General features: G+C 44.9%; 2 protein-coding genes across 3 annotated transcripts in view; both read left to right on the forward strand.

Moving 5' to 3' along the window:
- Positions 1 to 666: 666 nt before the first annotated feature.
- LOC124019719 (immunoglobulin-like domain-containing receptor 1) lies at positions 667 to 13,273 on the forward strand. Of its 2 annotated transcripts, XR_006835833.1 has the most exons (8): positions 667 to 913; positions 4,373 to 4,543; positions 7,158 to 7,307; positions 7,670 to 7,789; positions 10,664 to 10,810; positions 11,193 to 11,315; positions 11,542 to 12,435; positions 12,506 to 13,273. XR_006835833.1 is itself a non-coding variant. In XM_046335133.1 (7 exons), exons 1-7 carry the CDS (start codon positions 847 to 849, stop codon positions 12,342 to 12,344), a joined length of 1,581 nt encoding a protein of 526 aa, XP_046191089.1. In that variant the 5' UTR covers positions 667 to 846; the 3' UTR covers positions 12,345 to 12,528. The 2 variants fall into 2 exon arrangements, 1 of the variants encoding a protein (XP_046191089.1); XM_046335133.1 differs by having other exon boundaries at positions 11,542 to 12,528.
- A 2,949-nt stretch (positions 13,274 to 16,222) lies between these two features.
- The window catches only part of tmem39a (transmembrane protein 39A), a 31,436-nt gene continuing 27,644 nt past the window's right edge, over positions 16,223 to 20,014 (forward strand). Inside the window, exons 1-2 of the mRNA XM_046335145.1 lie at positions 16,223 to 16,548; positions 19,205 to 19,406. Of these exons, the coding sequence (XP_046191101.1) occupies positions 19,300 to 19,406 (107 nt within the window). The 5' untranslated portion in view covers positions 16,223 to 16,548; positions 19,205 to 19,299. The remainder of the gene's footprint in view (positions 16,549 to 19,204; positions 19,407 to 20,014) is intronic.

Here is a 20,014-nt window from a genome sequence, read left to right on the forward strand (position 1 = left end):
AGAAGGGGAGGGAGAGAGAAAGAAGGGGAGGGAGAGAGAAAGAAGGGGAGGGAGAGAGAAAGAAGGGGAGGGAGAAAGAAGGGGGGGATACTAAGCCAATGGTTGCTTAGTTTACAGGTGTTAGGCTGCTACATTGGTTGCTTAGTTTACAGGTGTTTGGCTGTTACACTGTTTGCCATCAATCAACTAGAATGGGAGTATTGTGATGTGGACTGAATGGATTCCCACCCTCGTCTACAACCGTCATAAAGTCAGCAACGTTTGTGTCAGCACAGGGTCTCGGCTACTGGTCACATCCAGTGGTTTCATACTAGACCTCCTGTCCCCTGGATCACTTCACCCGTTGTAGGCTACAGTGTCTTTGCCTTTTAAATTATATTCATCTTACATTAAAAATTAACCTTTTGAATGAATGTATTCCAAACGAAGTAAAAACATCTCACTGTAGGCTAATTATTACCTAACAATGTCATGTGTAAAAAAATACCCTAAATCACATTTAAAAAAGGCTGAATATTAATATATATATTAAATTAATTATTTAAATATCGAATGAATTAACATATTACAGATTTACCGTCGCTTTCATTCTGTATTCTCATAGCGTCTTCCTGCCATTCTGCGGTAGGAAGCACCTGTCTACGTCACATTCAGCACCTGTTTCGGGGTGGGGACTGTCTGGCTCCGCAGCCATCAAACCAAATTCCCGAAAGGTGTTGGACAAGGAAGGAGCCGTGTTCAAGACAAAACACAAGACAGAACAATGGGGAGTCTGTTTAGGAGGATTATTTAAGTCTTTTTTTTTTAATAGATAATAAATTGGACGAGATAATATTGATTAGTTTAATGGATCAATCATCAACGATGAGGAGGTTGATACTGGCCGCGGTCGTCCTCTCTTCCCTACCGACACGTGAGTTTTTGTTGATGAAAATGAGAAATGTATATTTGAATCATTAAATGTCAATTCGTCCTGTTCTTGCATTAGAGCTTCGTTTCATTTAGTCGCGTCAAAAGTGTATGCTATTCTAATGTATCCATCCACAACCCAAAAAGTTCCAATGACTAGCCAGTTAGGCACGAGCCGGGGTATCGGTCACATGATGGACAGAATACCGATGAGTTCTCACGATGACTCGCACTGTCGTCCTATCAAGTTACAGATACGGATCCTTACCTAGATGTAGACCTACTCATAATGAAATACTGTAGATTGAAAATGAATTTCACCTTTTTTAGAGCAAAACTCCTGTTGGTTTGGCTCCAGCTGAGAGAGCGAGAGAGAGATGGAATGGGTGTTAGTTATCCTGACATTTCATCTCAATAATTGTAATTATGGAGGGTATTCAAGGACATAGACCCCGACAGTTAGAGTAACCTGACTAGCCTAAATGGCAACCTGGTCTCAGAGCGTTATGTATTATTCTGTACGTAAATCCAGGACACTCCATTTAGTGTGATATTATGTTTGGTATGGTTACAGAAGACAAACTGTTACTTAAGGCAAAAACGAAAGTAGGGTGGATATGTGGGTGTACAATGCAAACGTCTAACTCTAGCAACCCAAAGGTTATGAGTTCATCACAGACAACTTCAGCATTTTAGCTAATTAGGAACTTTTCAACTACTTGCTACTTTGCATCTACTTAGCATGTTAGCTAACCCTTCCCCTAACACTAGCCTTAATCCTTTAACCTAACTCCTAAACTCAACCTTAACCCCTAGCCTAGCTAATGTTAACAAGCTGTCTAACGTTAACCACCTAGCTAGAATGTAACATGTCATACTTTTTGCAAATTCCTAACATATTGTACGTTTTGCAAATTCGTAACATGCAATACAAATTGTAAGTTTTAACATATCATAGGAAATGTGTGATGGACATCCACAAATTAATACATACCATATGAAACTTAACATTTCATACTAAATGGAGTGTCTCGAATTTACATACAGAATAATACAGAATGCTCTACAACCAGGTTGTAAATGGTCTATTGCCGATATCCCTCAACTCTGGACCTCAAAGCCAGTTCCACTGCGGTTTGTCAGGGCTCCAAAACTGTCCCTGGGGAGAAACTGTCCTGGAGGTTTTCACTCTAACCTTCATCTAGCACACCTGATTCTAATAATTAGCTGCTTGATAAACTGAACCAGGTTAGTTACACTAAGAGTGAAAACGTACAGGAGGGTAGGTCTCCAGGAACAGGGTTGGAGAACCCTGTCGTACGGTAAGAGTTGAATACACCTGGCCGATACTGTAGAGGTATTTTTTACAATCAAAATGGAAGTTGAGTCTATTTGAATCAAACTGTTTCCTGTGGCAGGCTGTCTCTTGCTTTCAGTCACTAGTTTTTCTGGTTGAACCACCTTCAGCAGGGCTCTGTCAACACACGTACACATACTCTACCCCATTCTTTTATTCTCTCTATCTCGTTCAATATGATTTAACCCAATGATTCCCACCGGAACGCCAGCGCATTTTGGTACCAACGATTCCTCTGATTTTAACGGGGGCTGAGCTAGAGCGTTGTTTGTGAGACCAGGGCAGTCCGAATGGATTGAGCTACAAACTATTTAAAGTGATCTCTGAAAAGCTGAGGCTCTCAGGGACACCCCCGTGTGACATGTTTAGGTCTATGACCTCACAAGCTACAGAAGAGTCGTTAGAAGGTAAGGTTCTTCCACATAGCAGATCATAGGACATAGTGTATCTAATACTGTAAGGGGTTCTTCTACATAGATCATAGGAAACCCCAGGACATAGTGTCTATAACACTGTAAGGGGTTCTTCTACATAGATCATAGGAAACCCCAGGACATAGTGTCTATAATACTGTAAGGGGTTCTTCTACATAGATCATAGGAAACCCCAGGACATAGTGTCTATAATACTGTAAGGGGTTCTTCTACATAGATCATAGGAAACCCCAGGACATAGTGTCTATAATACTGTAAGGGGTTCTTCTACATAGATCATAGGAAACCCCAGGACATAGTGTCTATAATACTGTAAGGGGTTCTTCTACATAGATCATAGGAAACCCCAGGACATAGTGTCTATAATACTGTAAGGGGTTCTTCTACATAGATCATAGGAAACCCCAGGTCATAGTGTCTATAATACTGTAAGGGGTTCTTCCACATAGGAAATCCCAGGACATCGTGTATCTAATACTGTAAGGGGTTCTTCTACATAGATCATAGGAAACCCCAGGACATAGTGTCTATAATACTGTAAGGGGTTCTTCTACATAGATCATAGGAAACCCCAGGTCATAGTGTCTATAATACTGTAAGGGGTTCTTCCACATAGGAAATCCCAGGACATCGTGTATCTAATACTGTAAGGGGTTCTTCTACATAGATCATAGGAAACCCCAGGACATCGTGTCTCTAATACTGTAAGGGGTTCTTCTACATAGATCATAGGAAACCCCAGGACATCGTGTCTCTAATACTGTATGGGGTTCTTCTACATAGATCATAAGAAACCCCAGGACATCGTGTCTATAATATTGTAATAAGCTCACATAGTTGCTGTCACAAACTCCACACAGTTGTCACTGACTAGTTGGATATTTCCCAGTGAGCAAACCATTTCTGTACTTGTTTTTGTTTTGGTGGACCTTATGTTTTGTATTGGCATTTGTCAATAAAACTCATGAATACAACTGCTTCTGTCAAATAGTTTTGTGTTCTACTTGTAGCCCTGGTTATCCTGAAAATACAATGTTAAAATACTTCATTGTGAGAATAAATATAAGGGCTGGATGTTCAGATCAATGAGAAGCTGATTTTTGCTGTGGCCTTGGGACTGATAGGGTTAACGCACAACTAAGCAAAATAACAAGTACATTAGTGTCTAGTTGTAGAAACAGACGCCTCACAAGGCAGCTTCATTAAAAAGTACCCACAAAACACCAGTCTCAACATCAACAGTGCAGAGGCGACTCAGGGATGCTGGCCTTCTAGGCAGAGTTCCTCTGTCCAGTGTCTGTTCTTTTGCCCATCCATTTTATTGGCCAGTCTGGGATATGGCTTTTTCTTTGCAACTCTGCATATACACACTGACATCATGTATTCTCTCCTATCAGAGGTGCAGGGTGTCCAGGTGAATGTTCCTCAGACAGAGAGGAGTACAGCTCTATATATATATATATATATATATATATATATGACATAATGTATTCTCTCCCATCAGAGGTGCAGGGTGTCCAGGTGAATGTTCCTCAGACAGAGAGGATAGCTCTATATATATATATATATATATATATCCATATATATATATCAGGCCAGTATGGTATATGAATATATATATATATATATATATATATATATATATATGACATAATGTATTCTCTCCCATCAGAGGTGCAGGGCGTCCAGGTGAATGTTCCTCAGACAGAGAGGAGTACAGCTCTGTTTGCCTCCGTCATCCTGAAGTGTGATTACTCCACCTCCGCTAACCAGCAGGATGTCCAGGTCACCTGGCGATACAAGTCCTTCTGCAAGGACCCCATCCTGGAGTATTACTCCCAAGGTTAGTTATGGACCCTGTCCTAGTCCCCAGGTTAGTTATGGACCCTGTCCTAGTCCCCAGGTTAGTTATGGACCCTGTACTAGTCTCCAGGTTAGTTATGGACCCTGTACCAGTCTCCAGGTTAGTTATGGACCCTGTACTAGTCCCCAGGTTAGTTATGGACCCTGTACTAGTCCCCAGGTTGGTTATGGACCCTGTACTAGTCCCCAGGTTGGTTATGGACCCTGTACTAGTCCCCAGGTTGGTTATGGACACTGTACTAGTCCCCAGGTTAGTTATGGACCCTAGTCTCCAGGTTGGTTATGGACCCTGTACTAGTCTCCAGGTTAGTTATGGACCCTGTACTAGTCTCCAGGTTAGTTATGGACCCTAGTCTCCAGGTTAGTTATGGACCCTAGTCCCCAGGTTAGTTATGGACCCTAGTCTCCAGGTTAGTTATGGACCCTAGTCCCCAGGTTAGTTATGGACCCTGTACTAGTCTCCAGGTTAGTTATGGACCCTGTACTAGTTCCCAGGTTAGTTATGGACCCTGTACTAGTCCCCAGGTTAGTTATGGACCCTGTACTAGTCCCCAGGTTAGTTATGGACCCTGTCCTAGTCTCTAGGTTAGTTATGGACCCTGTCCTAGTCCCCAGGTTAGTTATGGACCCTGTACTAGTCTCTAGGTTAGTTATGGACCCTGTACTAGTCTCTAGGTTAGTTATGGACCCTGTACTAGTCCCCAGGTTAGTTATGGACCCTGTCCTAGTCCCCAGGTTAGTTATGGACCCTAGTCTCCAGGTTAGTTATGGACCCTAGTCCCCAGGTTAGTTATGGACCCTAGTCCCCAGGTTGGTTATGGACCCTGTACTAGTCCCCAGGTTGGTTATGGACCCTGTACTAGTCCCCAGGTTAGTTATGGACCCTAGTACTAGTCCCCAGGTTAGTTATGGACCCTGTACTAGTCCCCAGGTTAGTTATGGACCCTGTACTAGTCTCCAGGTTAGTTATGGACCCTGTACTAGTCCCCAGGTTAGTTATGGACCCTGTTATGGACCCCTAGTCCCCTGGAGTCTCCAGGTTAGTTATGGACCCTGTACTAGTCCCCAGGTTAGTTATGGACCAGGTTAGTTATGGACCCTGTACTAGTCCCCATGGGTTCCAGTTATGGGAGTCCCCAGGTTAGTTATGGACCCTAGTCTCCAGGTTAGTTATGGGAGTCCCCAGGTTAGTTATGGACCCTAGTCTCCAGGTTAGTTATGGACCCTGTACTAGTCCCCAGGTTAGTTATGGACCCCTAGTCTCCAGGTTAGTTATGGACCCTGTACTAGTCCCCAGGTTAGTTATGGACCCTGTACTAGTCCCCAGGTTAGTTATGGACCCTGTACTAGTCCCCAGGTTAGTTATGGACCCTGTACTAGTCTCCAGGTTAGTTATGGACCCTGTACTAGTCTCCAGGTTAGTTATGGACCCTGTACTAGTCCCCAGGTTAGTTATGGACCCTAGTCTCCAGGTTGGTTATGGACCCTGTACTAGTCCCCAGGTTAGTTATGGACCCTAGTCTCCAGGTTAGTTATGGACCCTGTACTAGTCCCCAGGTTAGTTATGGACCCTAGTCTCCAGGTTAGTTATGGACCCTGTACTAGTCCCCAGGTTAGTGGACCCTAGTCTCCCTAGTCCCCAGTTATGGACCCCTAGTCTCCAGGTTAGTTATGGACCCTGTACTAGTCCCCAGGTTAGTTATGGACCCTGTACTAGTCTCCAGGTTAGTTATGGACCCCCTGGAGTCTCCAGGTTAGTTATGGACCCTAGTTATGGACTAGTCTAGTCCCCAGGTTGGTTATGGACCCTGTACTAGTCCCCAGGTTAGTTATGGACCCTGTACTAGTCCCCAGGTTAGTTATGGACCCTGTACTAGTCCCCAGGTTAGTTATGGACCCTGTACTAGTCCCCAGGTTAGTTATGGACCCTGTACTAGTCCCCAGGTTAGTTATGGACCCTGTACTAGTCCCCAGGTTAGTTATGGGAGTCCCCAGGTTAGTTATGGACCCTGTACTAGTCCCCAGGTTAGTTATGGACCCTGTACTAGTCCCCAGGTTAGTTATGGACCCTGTACTAGTCCCCAGGTTAGTTATGGACCCTGTACTAGTCCCCAGGTTAGTTATGGACCCTGTACTAGTCTCCAGGTTAGTTATGGACCCTAGTCTCCAGGTTAGTTATGGACCCTGTACTAGTCTCCAGGTTGGTTATGGACCCTGTACTAGTCCCCAGGTTAGTTATGGACCCTAGTCTCCAGGTTAGTTATGGACCCTAGTCTCCAGGTTAGTTATGGACCCTAGTCCCCAGGTTAGTTATGGTGGAAGTGAAGGGAACTGGCCTGGAGCTGGGTTTGGGAGTTGGGCTACATGTTAACTGGTTGGGCTACATGTTAACTGGTTGGGCTACAGTTTGACGGTGTATATAGGCTAGTTCTAAGGTTGTTAGTGGTTGGGTAGATGAGTTTGCTGTAGTGTTTTCTTCAGGTTTGTAGTGAGGCCCAAACTTCCTGTCTCACTCCAGAACCTGAAATATGAATTCAATTACTGGTAATGTACAGTAACACTCACTTCTGTATGAAACACATCTCCCTCTATAGCGTACCAGAATGCTCTGCAGCTGGGTCAGGACCCGGCCAATGACTGCCCAGACCGCCAGCGCACGGTGAGGATCATCGTCCAGAAGCGAGGCTCCAACGAGGCCATACTGGGCACAGAGTACCGGGAACGCAAGATCTCCGTCCAGAACAGTGAGTCTAGACAGCCTTGTGTTGCAAAATTCCAGTAACTTCCCCTAAATCACCCAGTTTGATAGAAATCCTGGTGGGAGAATTCCAAATTCCCTGCTTCAATCCCTCCTGATACCGGAAGTCATCCAACCTGGGCATTTCTGGAAAACCTGGGAATTTTTAGGAACGTTACTGGAATTTTGTAACTTTAATCCAGTCACAATGTCACACCTGCGTTAACTAATCCAAATAGTGGTGGAATACAACAACAATGTGAAATGACTGGAGGTTCCCAGAAGAATGGATTGAGAAACAACGTGTGAATGTGTGTTTGTTGCTACTCTGACATGTTTTGACGTTGTTGGGCCTGTCTTCCCCCACAGAGGCTGACCTGGTGATCAATGAGATCATGTGGTGGGACAACGGAGTTTACTACTGTTCTGTGGAAGCCACGGGAGACACCAGCGGCGGCTTGGATGGCGTGATCCAACTCATGGTCTACAGTAAGTTGACCACAACCTGGGCCGTGTTCATAAAGCGTCTCTGAGTCAGAGTGCTGATCTAGGATCAGGTCCTTCCTGTCCATGTCATCTGATTCGTTAAGAGGTCCTTCCTGTCCATGTCATCTGATTTGTTAAGAGGTCCTTCCTGTCCATGTCATCTGATTTGTTAAGAGGTCCTTCCTGTCCATGTCAGGTCCTTCTGTCCATGTCATCTGATTTGTTAAGAGGTCCTTCCTGTCCATGTCATCTGATTTGTTAAGAGGTCCTTCCTGTCCATGTCATCTGATTTGTTAAGAGGTCCTTCCTGTCCATGTCATTTGATTCGTTAAGAGGTCCTTCCTGTCCATGTCATTTGATTCGTTAAGAGGTCCTTCCTGTCCATGTCATCTGATTCGTTATGAGGTCCTTCCTGTCCATGTCATTTGATTCGTTAAGAGGTCCTTCCTGTCCATGTCATCTGATTCGTTAACTTCTTACGGCTGAAATCCCGTTAACGGGATCGATTTGACAACAGCCAGTGAAAGTGCAGGGCGCCAAATTCAAACAACAGAAATCTCATAATTAAAATTCCTCAAACATACAAGTTTTATCTTCTTATGGCTGGGGGCAGTATTGAGTAGCTTGGATGAATAAGGTGCCCAGAGTAAACTGCCTGCTACTCAGGCCCAGTTGCTAATATATGCATATTATTAGTATATTTGGATATAAAACACTCTGAAGTTTCTAAAACTGTTTGAATGATGTCTATGACTATAACAGAACTAATATGGCAGGCAAAAACTTGAGAAGAAATCCAACCAGGAAGTGGGAAATCTGAGGTTTGTAGATTTAAGTATATGCCTATACAAGATAGTGTAAATTTGGTCCGATTGCACTTCCTAAGGCTTGGGGATGAGGTAGTTGGGTGTTCTATTTACAGATGGGCTGTGTACAGGTACAGTGATCGATCGGTAAGCTGCTCTGACTGCTGATGCTTAAAGTTAGAGTGAGATATAAGTCTCCAGCTTCAGTGATTTTCGAAATTCATTCCAGTCATTGGCAGCAGAAAACTGGAAGGAAAGGATGCCAAAGTAGGTGTTGGCTTTGGGGATGACCAGTGAAATATACCTGCTGGAGCGCGTGCTACGGGTGGGTGTTGCTATGGTGACCAGTGAGCTGAGAAAAGGTGGGGCTTTACCTAGCAAATACTTATAGATGACCTGGAGCCAGTGGGTTAGGCGACGAATATGTAGCGAGGGCCAGCCAACGAGGGCATTCAGGTCGCAGTGGTGGGTAGTATATGAGGCTTTGTTGACAAAACGGATGGCACTGTGATAGACTGCATCCAGTTTGCTGAGTAGAGTTGGAGGCTATTTTGTAAATGGCATCGCTGAAGTCAAGGATCGGTAGGATAGTCAGTTTTACAAGGGTATGTTTGGCAGCATGAGTGAAGGATGCTTTGTTGCGAAATAGGAAGCCGATTCTAGATTTAATTTTGCATTGGAGATGCTTAATGTGAGTCTGGAAGGAGAGTTTACAGTCTAACCAGACACCTAGGTATTTGTAGTTGTCCACATATTCTAAGTCAGAACCATCCAGAGTAGTGATGCTAGTCGGGTGGGTGGGTGCAGGCAGCAATCAGTTGGAGAGCATGCATTTAGTTTTACTAGCATTTAAAAGCAGTTGGAGGCCACGGAAAGAGTGCTGTATGGCATTGAAGCTCATTTGGAGGTTTGTTAACACAGTGTCCAAAGAAGGGGTAGATGTATACAGAATGGTGTCGTCTGTGTAGAGGTGGATCAGAGAATCACCAGCAGCAAGAGCGACAGCATTGATGTATACAGAGAAAAGACTTGGCCCAAGAATTGAACCCTGAGGCACCCTAGAGGTCTGGACAGCAGGCCCTCCGATTTGACACACTGAGCTCTATCTGAGAAGTAGTTGGTGAATCAGGCGAGGCAATCATTTGTGAAACCAAAGCTTATTGAGTCTGCCGATAAGAATGCGATGATTGACAGTCGAAAGCCTTGGCCAGGTCGATGAAGATGGCTGCACAGTACTGTCTTTTGTCGATGGCGGTTATGATATCGTTTAGGACCTCGAGCGTGGCTGAGGTGCACCCATGACCAGCTCTGAAACAGATTGCATAGCGGAGAAGGTACGGTGGGTTTCGAAAATAGTCGGTGATCTGTTTGTTAACTTGGCTTTCGAAGATTTGAGAAAGGCATGGCAGGATGGATATAGGTCTATAACAGTTTGGGTCCAGAGTGTCTCCCCCTTTGAAGAGGGGGATGAACGTGGCAGCTTTCCAATCTTTGGGGATCTCAGACGATACGAAAGAGGTTGAACAGGCTAGTAATAGGGGTTGCAACAATTTTGGCGGATAATTTTAGAAAAGAGGGTCCAGATTGTCGAGCCCGGCTGATTTGTAGTTGTCCAGACTTTGCAGATCTTTCAGAACATCAGCTGTCTGGATTTGGGTGAAGGAGAAGTGGGGAGGGGGGCTTGGGAAAGTTTCTGCGGGGGTACAGAGCTTTTGGCCGGGGTAGGGGTAGCCAGGTGGAAAGCATGGCAACTGCAGAAAAATGCTTATTGAAATGATCGATTATCACAGATTTATGTTTCCATGTCATCTTATTCATTGGGAGGAGATGCCATAGCTTATATCAGCACTAGTCCTACTGTGAAGCACTTTGTAAATACGGACCCTGGTGGGAATGGACTCTAAATGAAGTGACATGGGTATAAGAGCATGTCTGTTTCCCGACCTAGTAAGTATCATCTGATGTAATGATATCCTGTGTTGTGGCTGTGTCTCCAGACTGGCTGACAGTGCTGTTCATAGTGATTGGTCATCTGATGTAATGATATCCTGTGTTGTGGCTGTGTCTCCAGACTGGCTGACGGTGCTGTTCATAGTGATTGGAGCTCTGCTCCTCATCCTGCTCTTCTGTATCTGCTGCTGCCAGTGTTGTCCTCAGAGGTGCTGCTGCTACGTCCGCTGCCCCTGCTGCCCACAGACCTGCTGCTGTCCTGAGAAAGGTAGGGAAGGGCCTCTGTCTGCCCCTGCTGCCCACAGACCTGCTGCTGTCCTGAGAAAGGTAGGGAAGGGCCTCTCTGTCTGCCCCTGCTGCCCACAGACCTGCTGCTGTCCTGAGAAAGGTAGGGAAGGGCCTCTCTGTCTGCCCCTGCTGCTGTCCTGAGAAAGGTAGGGAAGGGCCTCTCTGTCTGCCCCTGCTGCCCACAGACCTGCTGCTGTCCTGAGAAAGGTAGGGAAGGGCCTCTCTGTCTGCCCCTGCTGCCCACAGACCTGCTGCTGTCCTGAGAAAGGTCCTGAGAAAGGTTGGGAAGGGCCTCTCTCTCTTCTCTCTTTCTCACACACTTAGGCTCCATCTCACCTCTTCCTCTGTGTGTCTCTCTCCAGCGGTGATGCAGCACAGGATGATGAAGGATGCCCAGAGGACCATGGGTCCATGGATGGGAGGTCAGCCCATCTACAGCCCCATGAGCCACGGATCCTCACAGATGAACCCTCTGCTGTATGGAGGTTAGTACCACACACACACACACACACACACACACACACACACACACACACACACACACACACACACACACACACACACACACACACACACACACACACACACACACACACACACACACGGACACGGAGTCTTACACACACACAGCAGAGCTATGCTTCTGATCTTCTAAATGTGTTTTAAACAAATCCATATTTGTCACTTATCATGGTTTCTCTGTCCCATCAGGCTCCCAATCAGGGAAGAGCATCGCCATGGCCCCCATGCCCCTCCCCCCTCCCCCATCTGGCTACAACATGCCCCCCAGTGTCCACGCTGCCAGCATCTACGGCAACCAACATCCCGACAACAAGCAGATGCTGGACTACCTGGAGAGCCAGGTGAGGAGCATGGATGGGACCAGCCCCATGATGCAGCCCCAACCCCACCACCAGCAGCTCCTGATGATACCCCCTCCCCCTCAGCACATGATGCCCCAGCACGTCCCCTTCTCAGCGGGTCCTCCCAGCATGCTCTCTGGCCTGGACGACGGGGCTGTGGACTACCGGGGGGTCATCCAGATGCCTCCCATCGTAGAGCAGCCTGGACGAGGAGGTCGGAGAGGGGGCCAGCCGCCGCTTGCTCCTACAACACGTCCACCCAGCTCCAGAGGAAGCAGCCGCAGCGAGAGTCGCTTCACCAATCACCGTGACGACCGCAGCGACGCCAGCGGGCGCCGTTACCCGTCGCCGTCAAGGAGCCGTGGCATGCCGAGGAGCTACAGTGAAGACTTTCTGGACGGGGAGAGCCGGGGGGCGCGGGGTCGAATGGGTTCACGTGACGACCTCAGCGACAGGGTCCCTCGATCCCGCTCCAGAGACGACCTGTTCGAGGAGCAGCGTCGCGCCCCGCCTCCCAGCAACTACTCCCGCTCCCGCAGAGGGTCGTTCAGTTCAGATGAGGATGAAAACAGCAGGAGAGGAGAGGGCAGAGGTCACAGGAGGAGGAGGAGGAGGAGAGATGTATTCAGACATTCCGCCCAGCTATTCTGAATACGAGCCGGGACAGAAACCACCAAGGAGGAATGAGCGTTACTCTGTTAAAACTCTGCTTTAGTTAGTACACTGAATACACACTCACTAAACACACACACACACACACACACACACACACACACACACACACACACACACACACACACACACACACACACACACACACACACACACACACACAACCCCTTCAAAAGCATTTACCATCTAACAATGGCATTTGATCCATGCCTTCAATTACACATAATCATATAATCACGCAGATATGAAATAATCACTCACAAAGACACACTGGTGCACACTACTTGGTTTCGTCACTTCTTCCATTCAGGAAGCCTTTAATTAATGTGTCCCGCTACAGGGCAAGAGTTCTGGCAGTGGCACTGTGGTCATCTGATCTGGGCTCTCACTGGCTACCTCTCCTCTCCTTCTGCTGAATGGCATTACAACAGCCCCCTCTGCTGGTTGAACGCTCTCAGTGCAGATAAGTGCCCAATCTTGACAATCTGTTGTGCAAACAAAAGCTGTGTGTGCAGTACAGTAGTCAGCCAGTGAGTCAGCCCTCAACAGTAGATGAGTAGTTTGAAAGGCTCAAGCATTGGGAAATCAGAGACTGTAGAAAGATCTGAGGTTGGGCAATTTTGCAGAGCTAAGCAATTGTCTCAGGTCACACTGTCATGTCCTCCTCCACCCTCTCTATCTCCTCATATTGTGTGATTCTAATTAGAGGTCGACCGATTATGGTTTTTCAACGTTGATACCGATTATTGGAGGACCAAAAAAGGCGATACTGATTAATCGGCCGATCAAAAAAAAAAAAAACATTAAATTAAATATAAAAAAATTAAGTTATTTATTTGTAATAATGACAATTACAACAATACTGAATGAACACTAACTTAATATAATACATCAATAAAAATACATTTAGCCTCGAATAAATAATGAAACATGTTCAATTTGGTTTAAATAATGCAAAAAACAAAGTGTTGTAGAAGAAAGTAAAAGTGCAATATGTGCCATGTAAAAAAGCTAACGTTTAAGTTCCTTGCTCAGAACATGAGAACATATGAAAGCTGGTGGTTCCTTTTAACATGAGACTTCAATATTCCCAGGTAAGAGGTTTTAGGTTGTAGTTAATATAGTATTTATAGGACTATTTCTCTATACCATTTGTATTTCATATACCTTTGACTATTGGATGTTCTAATAGGCACTATATATTGCCAGTGTAACAGTATAGCTTCCGTCCCTCTCCTCGTCCCTACCTGGGCTCGAACCAGGAACACATCGACAACAGCCACACTCGAAGCAGCGTGACCCATCGCTCCACAAAAGCCGTGAGGAATAACTACTCCAAGTTTCAGAGCGAGTGACGTTTGAAACGCTATTAGCGTGCACCCCGCTAACTAGCTAGCCATTTCACATCGGTTACACCAGCCATTAGGCTGATAGGCTTGAAGTCATAAACAGCGCTGTGCTTGCGAAGAGCTGCTGGAAAAACGCACAAAAAAAGTGCTGTTTGAATGAATGCTTACGAGCCTGCTGCTGCCTACCATCGCTCAGTCAGACTACTCTATCAAATCATAGACTTAATTACAACATAACACACAGAAATACGAGCCTTTGTTCATTAATATGGTCGAATCCGGAAACTATAATTTTGAAAACAAAACGTTTATTATTTCAGTGAAATACGGAACCGTTCTGTATTTTTATCTAACTGGTGGCCTCCCTATGTCTAAATATTCTTGTTACATTGTACAACCTTCAATGCTATGTCATAATTATGTAAAATTCTGGCAAATTAGTTTGCAATGAGCCAGGCTGCCCAAACTGTTGCATATACACTGACTCTGCGTGCAATGAACGCAAGAGAAGTGACACAATTTCACCTGGTTAATATTACCTGCTAACCTGGATTTCTTTTAGCTAAATATGCAGGTTTTAAAATATATACTTCTGTGTATTGATTTTAAGATGGGCATTGGTGTTTATGGTTAGGTACAGTCGTCCAGCGATTGTGCTTTTTTTCTGCAAATGCACTTTTGTTATCATCCCCCAGCGTTGCATCAATTATATGCAACCTAGGACACGCTAGATAAACTAGTAATATCATCAACCATGTGTAGTTAACTAGTGATTATGATTGATTGTTTTTTATAAGATAAGTTTAATGCTAGCTAGCAACTTACCTCGGCTTCTACTGCATTCGCGTAAGAGGCAGGCTCCTCGTGGAGTGCACTGAGAGGCAGGTGGTTAGAGCGTTGGACTAGTTCACTGTAGGGTTGCAAGATTGTCAGCTCGGGGATCCAATCTGTTGTTCTGCCCCTGAACAAGGCAGTTAACCCACTGTTCCTAGGCCGTCATTGAAAATAAGAATGTGTTCTTAACTGACTAGTTAAATAAAGGTATAAAAAATACATTTAAATCGTCAAAATCGTCGCCCAAAAATACAGATTTCCGATTATGAAAACTTGAAATCGGCCCTAATTAATCGGCCATTCTGATTAATCGGTCAACCTCTAATTCTAATGGGGAAAGAGAGGGATGAATGACAACATATGAAAGAGCTGAAGTTTGGCAATTTTTGCAGAGCTAAGCAATTGTCTTTGGTCATCGGCCATGTTGTCCTTCCTTCGCCCTCTGTTTTCCTCCATCCGCCCTACATCTCTCCATCTTGTATTATCCTAACGGGGAAAGAAAGGACTAAACGAGAGAAATGAATGACTACATATGAAAGACGTAGAAAGCACAAATGATAGCTGGCGGCATGCAATTCAACATGTCGATTTGATTTTCCAGATGCATACTCTAGAACGTTTACAATTTCTTTAACGTTTTTGAAGGTACTACACATCATTTTATTTGTATCATTGCCATAACATTAACAGATGAGAATAATACATAATATGCCTTATTTAATTGTTTGTCAAAAGTAAACCAGAAAACAAAATATGTTTCCTGTTTGTTTTCTGCCAAAGCCTATGTAGGCTTGTACTCCATGATCACTCAGGTCCCTTTTCTACATGTTGTACATGTAAATAGTTTTTAATGTTGTGCTCTGTCTGGACATCTTGACTTGTGAATATTCAGTTATGTATCGATATGGCTCAGGATATTTCAAATGTGAGGAAAATGAGCAAAAACGATGTGCTGTTACGTGAAGTCAGTTTGCTTGGGGACTTATCCTATTAGAGAAAGCAAAACCAGCACCATCTCCTCAGGGTGAACTAGGCTTTGATGTGAAGATCACAGCTGTATGATTTGGATAAAAGCGTCTGCTAAATGGCATTTATTATTATTATGATTATTAGATGTCTCTGGATAGAAAATGGTGTTGGTGTAAGTTACTCCCCTCTTAGGGACAATGAAGGAAATGTTTTCAATAAAGTTATTTTATAGATACATTTGTGTACTGGTGTCTTCTTCACCCAACTGGTTTCCATTTCAAACATGCTGGAGACAAATGACACTCACACACTGACACCCAACAGGCTGGCCTATAGGACACACAGACACTAGGAAGCTCCTCCATTGTCCAGTAAGTTACACAGACAGTGAATGCCTGCTTTAGACCTATATATGATCACCTTTGTGTTGGGATCAGATTAGCTCAAGGCAAGGTAAAGACAAATTGGCAGAATTGATTTGTCAAATTACATTCAGGGTCAAAGGCCATCCATATAAGATGTGTGCCATGGGATGTCATTCTCGCTTGTGATTAATTTATTCAATATAAAGTTAGCAGGAATTAAATGCATATTTTTTTATTTAACATTTACCCTGTATTGAAAATGTTAACTTGAAAAGCCACTGCTTTGCAAGAGGATTGTACAATTTGTGTAAATATTCGTCACCAAATTCGTGTGCGGCTGCGTGGCTGAAGAACACGTCGCATGAATGATGACGTTTTGGCAAAACAGGCATCGCTTTGCCACGTCGGTCTCTGTGTGCTGCTAGTGACTGTAGCTAGCTGCTGTTGCACTGCAAACAGACTCGTTTTTAACCGTCTGTTTGTTGTTGGAGGTAAACCGATATAACGTCCTGTGTGTTTATAAGTAGCACACACAACCCCCGTCCCCGCTAAAACCTATGAATATATTCCCTTTTAAAACGAGAGAAATGTTCGCTCCTGTCTCGGCTTGTCAACCCACAATTGACTGATGCATCCGTGTCCAAACCATCCGCTTTCTGTCAATGTGTGAGTATTCTTTCATTCCTGCACGAATAGCTAATTAGCTGTTTTTGTATACGATGCATAATATTAAATATAATATACCCAGGCTAGCTAACTTCCCCCATTTGAAATGATTAATCCTGTACATTGTCTCGTTTCTCCTCTATAATAATAAATAACAGTTCGATCATGTCCAATAACACACAAAAACTAGCACCGTTCGTTAGGTAGCTTGACAATGTTACTGAAAATAACTAGCTAGCGACAAATTGCTTATACATATCTAGTTAAATGTGTAGTAAGTACAATATGTCTTTAGTTAACTAACGTTAGCTACGTGTCTTGAAAATACAACTTTTCAACTTCTATGAGAATGTTTAATCATCTTGAATGTTATAAAGTAGTTAGAAATGGGATGTTCTGCCATTTGGGAATATTGCACTCTCAATACAAGTGTCAGACTTGTGTAACAGTTGCCTATAATATTGTAACCGCTTCTATCAGCCGCAGTTTACCACGAACTGTCATAAAGCCGTTACTTTATTGCGCATGCCTTCTGATCTGATTTCCGCATTTTGCAAAGTTGAAAAACTGCAGTTTCGATACAACACTACATACAGTACAGTCATGCTTAAGAAAGTGTTGCCTGAGAACAGTAGCTAGCTATGTTTGCAGATAGGCTACTCTGATCTGATGCGAGCATGGCTAAAAAGGGGATGTTTCTAAAGCCGTTATCACTTATCATCACCAGAAACATTAGTACATGGAAGGACAGCCTAGCTCGTCTAAGTTGACTGGCACCTTTGCATCCCTTCCCTGCTCCTCCAGTAGTCAATGTTGTAGTGTACTGGACTAGCCAGCTACCTTTGGGTTGTGGTTGTGGGCATTGTCTCTCTCCCTAACTCCTTTCTGTTCAGTCTCCCTTAATGGAATTGCTGTGTGTGTGGATTGTTCCAGCAAACTATACATTAGCCAATGTACAGCCACTAGGAAGCTCCTCAATTATATATATATACACACACACACACACACACACACACACACACACACACACACACACACACACACACACACACACACACACACACACACACACACACACACACACACACACACACAGACAGACAAAGGTAATTGTGATAACCTGGTTTGCTTATCTCTTGTTCTATAACTGTGGCATCTACAGTAGCTACGGTTGTTGTCTCACCTGGCTGCCATTGTAAAGTGTGTTTGGTGACTGTGCTTGTACATGCATTCAATGCCTGTCTGACTGTGTGTGTTGCCTGTCTGTGTGCGTTGCCTGTCTGTCTGTTTGTGTGTGTGATGCCTGTCTGTCTCCGTCTGTCTGTGATGTTTGCCTGTCTCTGTCTCTCTGTGTGTGATGTCTGCCTGTCTGTCTGTGTGTGTGTGTGATGCCTGTCTGTCTCCGTCTGTCTGTGATGTTTGTCTCTGTGTGTGATTTTTGTTTGTCTGTGTATCTGGTCTGTCTGTAATAATAATAATAATAATAATATATGCCATTTAGCAGACGCTTTTATCCAAAGCCATGTGTGCATACATTCTACGTATGGGTGGTCCCGGGGATCGAACCCACTACCCTGGCGTTACAAGCGCCATGCTCTACCAACTGAGCTACAGATGTCTGTCTGTCTATGACTTAAATGTAAATGTAAAATGATGCCTCTGTCTGTCTGTCTGTCTGTCTGTCTGTCTGTCTGTCTGTCTGTCTGTCTGTCTGTCTGTCTGTCTGTCTGTCTGTCTGTCTGTCTGTCTGTCTGTCTGTCTGTCTGTCTGTCTGTCTGTCTGTCTGTCTGTCTGTCTGTCTGTCTGTCTGTCTGTCTGTCTGTCTGTCTGTCTGTCTGTCTGTCTGTCTGTCTGTCTGTCTGTCTGTCTGCTGTCTCTGTCTGTCTATGATGTCTGTCTGTCTGTCTCTGTCTGTCTGTCTGTGTGTGATGCCTGTCTGTGTGTGATGTCCTTTCTGTCTGTGTGTGATGCCTTTCTGGCTGTGTGTGTGATGCCTTGTCTGGCTGTGTGTGTGATGCCTGTCTGGCTGTGTGTGTGATGCCTGTCTGGCTGTGTGTGTGATGCCTTGTCTGTCTGTGTGTCTCTGTGTTGCCTGTCTGTGATCAGTCTGAGGATGTCGTGTTATGTGTGTTGCCTGTCTGTGATCAGTCTGAGGATGTCGTGTTATGTAAAGTTGCATGACCCTGGGTGCTTGACTATGGTGATGTTGTCCTACCAGTAACCTATAGCCCAGGACCTATTCTCCCACCTCTGTCCTATTGACTCTGACCTAGTCTGGCCTTTTCTTCTCACCATCTTCCCCAGGGCTGCGTTCAGTAGGACACCATGTTCTGGAAAGTTTAGACAGAAATACATTGTTTATCCTACGTCATATCATCCTACGTGCCTCTCCGATGAGAAGAGTAGCGACTCATTCATGGCATGTTTTTTTCAGGAGACTTCTATCTGCAACGTGTGTGTACACATTCTGTCCTCTATTGGGACTGTTCTTTATTGCACCTGGGTAGTGTTCATTAGAGCACACACTATAACAAAATGGGTTGCAATGTGCACAAGTTCAGATGGTATTCTACCTCCCTGTTTGACTCTGTTTTCTAACGTGTTGTGCCTAATGAACATGACCCTGACGTTGTTTTCTCTCTCTGTCCGTCTCCAGTGTCCTGGCTGTGTTGGGCCGGGCTGTGAGGTGGTGCTGGTCTCTGGGTCTAGGTGGAGAGGCAGTAGCAGGGGGTGTTGAGGTGGTGCCTGGCCATGCCCGGGGGCCGCAGGGGGCCAAGTAGACAACAGCTGAGCCGCTCTGCTCTGCCCTCCCTGCAGACTCTGGTGGGGGGCAGCCTCGGCAACGGACTCAGGAACAGGTTAGGATACGAACACAGATATTGTCGACACACACACACACACACACACACACACACACACACACACACACACACACACACACACACACACACACACACACACACACACACACACACACACACACACACACACACACACACACACACACACACAGAGATGGGGTAAAGGAGTGTACTACTAACCCTCCTACCCCATCAAACACAAACAGGCCTACATGATTTATTGAGCCAAGCCTTATGGGAAGTTAAATGTGTAGTTCTAGGCTATTTGATCACACCTTCTGTTTTTAAAATGTTACTGTCTGCATCTACCATGAGACGGTCATAGCTTCTTCCTTCCCGTCCTGACTGTGATTTAACATTCAAACATAATTAGTGTTAGTCCAATAGATGATTGGTATGAGTGAGGGGGGTGGAGTCAGATTATTAATACCACACCTCCTCTGAGGAGGAAGAAGGTATGCCAGCGCAGATCAACACCGATGAGGAAGAGGCATCGAGATCATTTCACTTCCTTTGTTCTGTTCTTTTCTCGCCTCAACATGTTCTCCTTTCCCTCACTGTTAATCACATTACTGCGTTCTCCTGTAGTAGTCTGGGGGACTCGT

Source organism: Oncorhynchus gorbuscha, unplaced genomic scaffold (assembly GCF_021184085.1).
Source record: "Oncorhynchus gorbuscha isolate QuinsamMale2020 ecotype Even-year unplaced genomic scaffold, OgorEven_v1.0 Un_scaffold_658, whole genome shotgun sequence".
NCBI classification, from domain to species: domain Eukaryota; kingdom Metazoa; phylum Chordata; class Actinopteri; order Salmoniformes; family Salmonidae; genus Oncorhynchus; species Oncorhynchus gorbuscha.

Coding starts and splice junctions, on each gene's coding strand:
- LOC124019719 (XM_046335133.1), top strand. CDS start 847: ATGGATCAATCATCAACGATGAGGAGGTTGATACTGGCCGCGGTCGTC. Junction 914..4,372: donor CCTCTCTTCCCTACCGACAC/GTGAGTTTTTGT, acceptor CTCTCCCATCAG/AGGTGCAGGGCGTCCAGGTG. Junction 10,811..11,192: donor CTGCTGCTGTCCTGAGAAAG/GTAGGGAAGGGC, acceptor GTCTCTCTCCAG/CGGTGATGCAGCACAGGATG.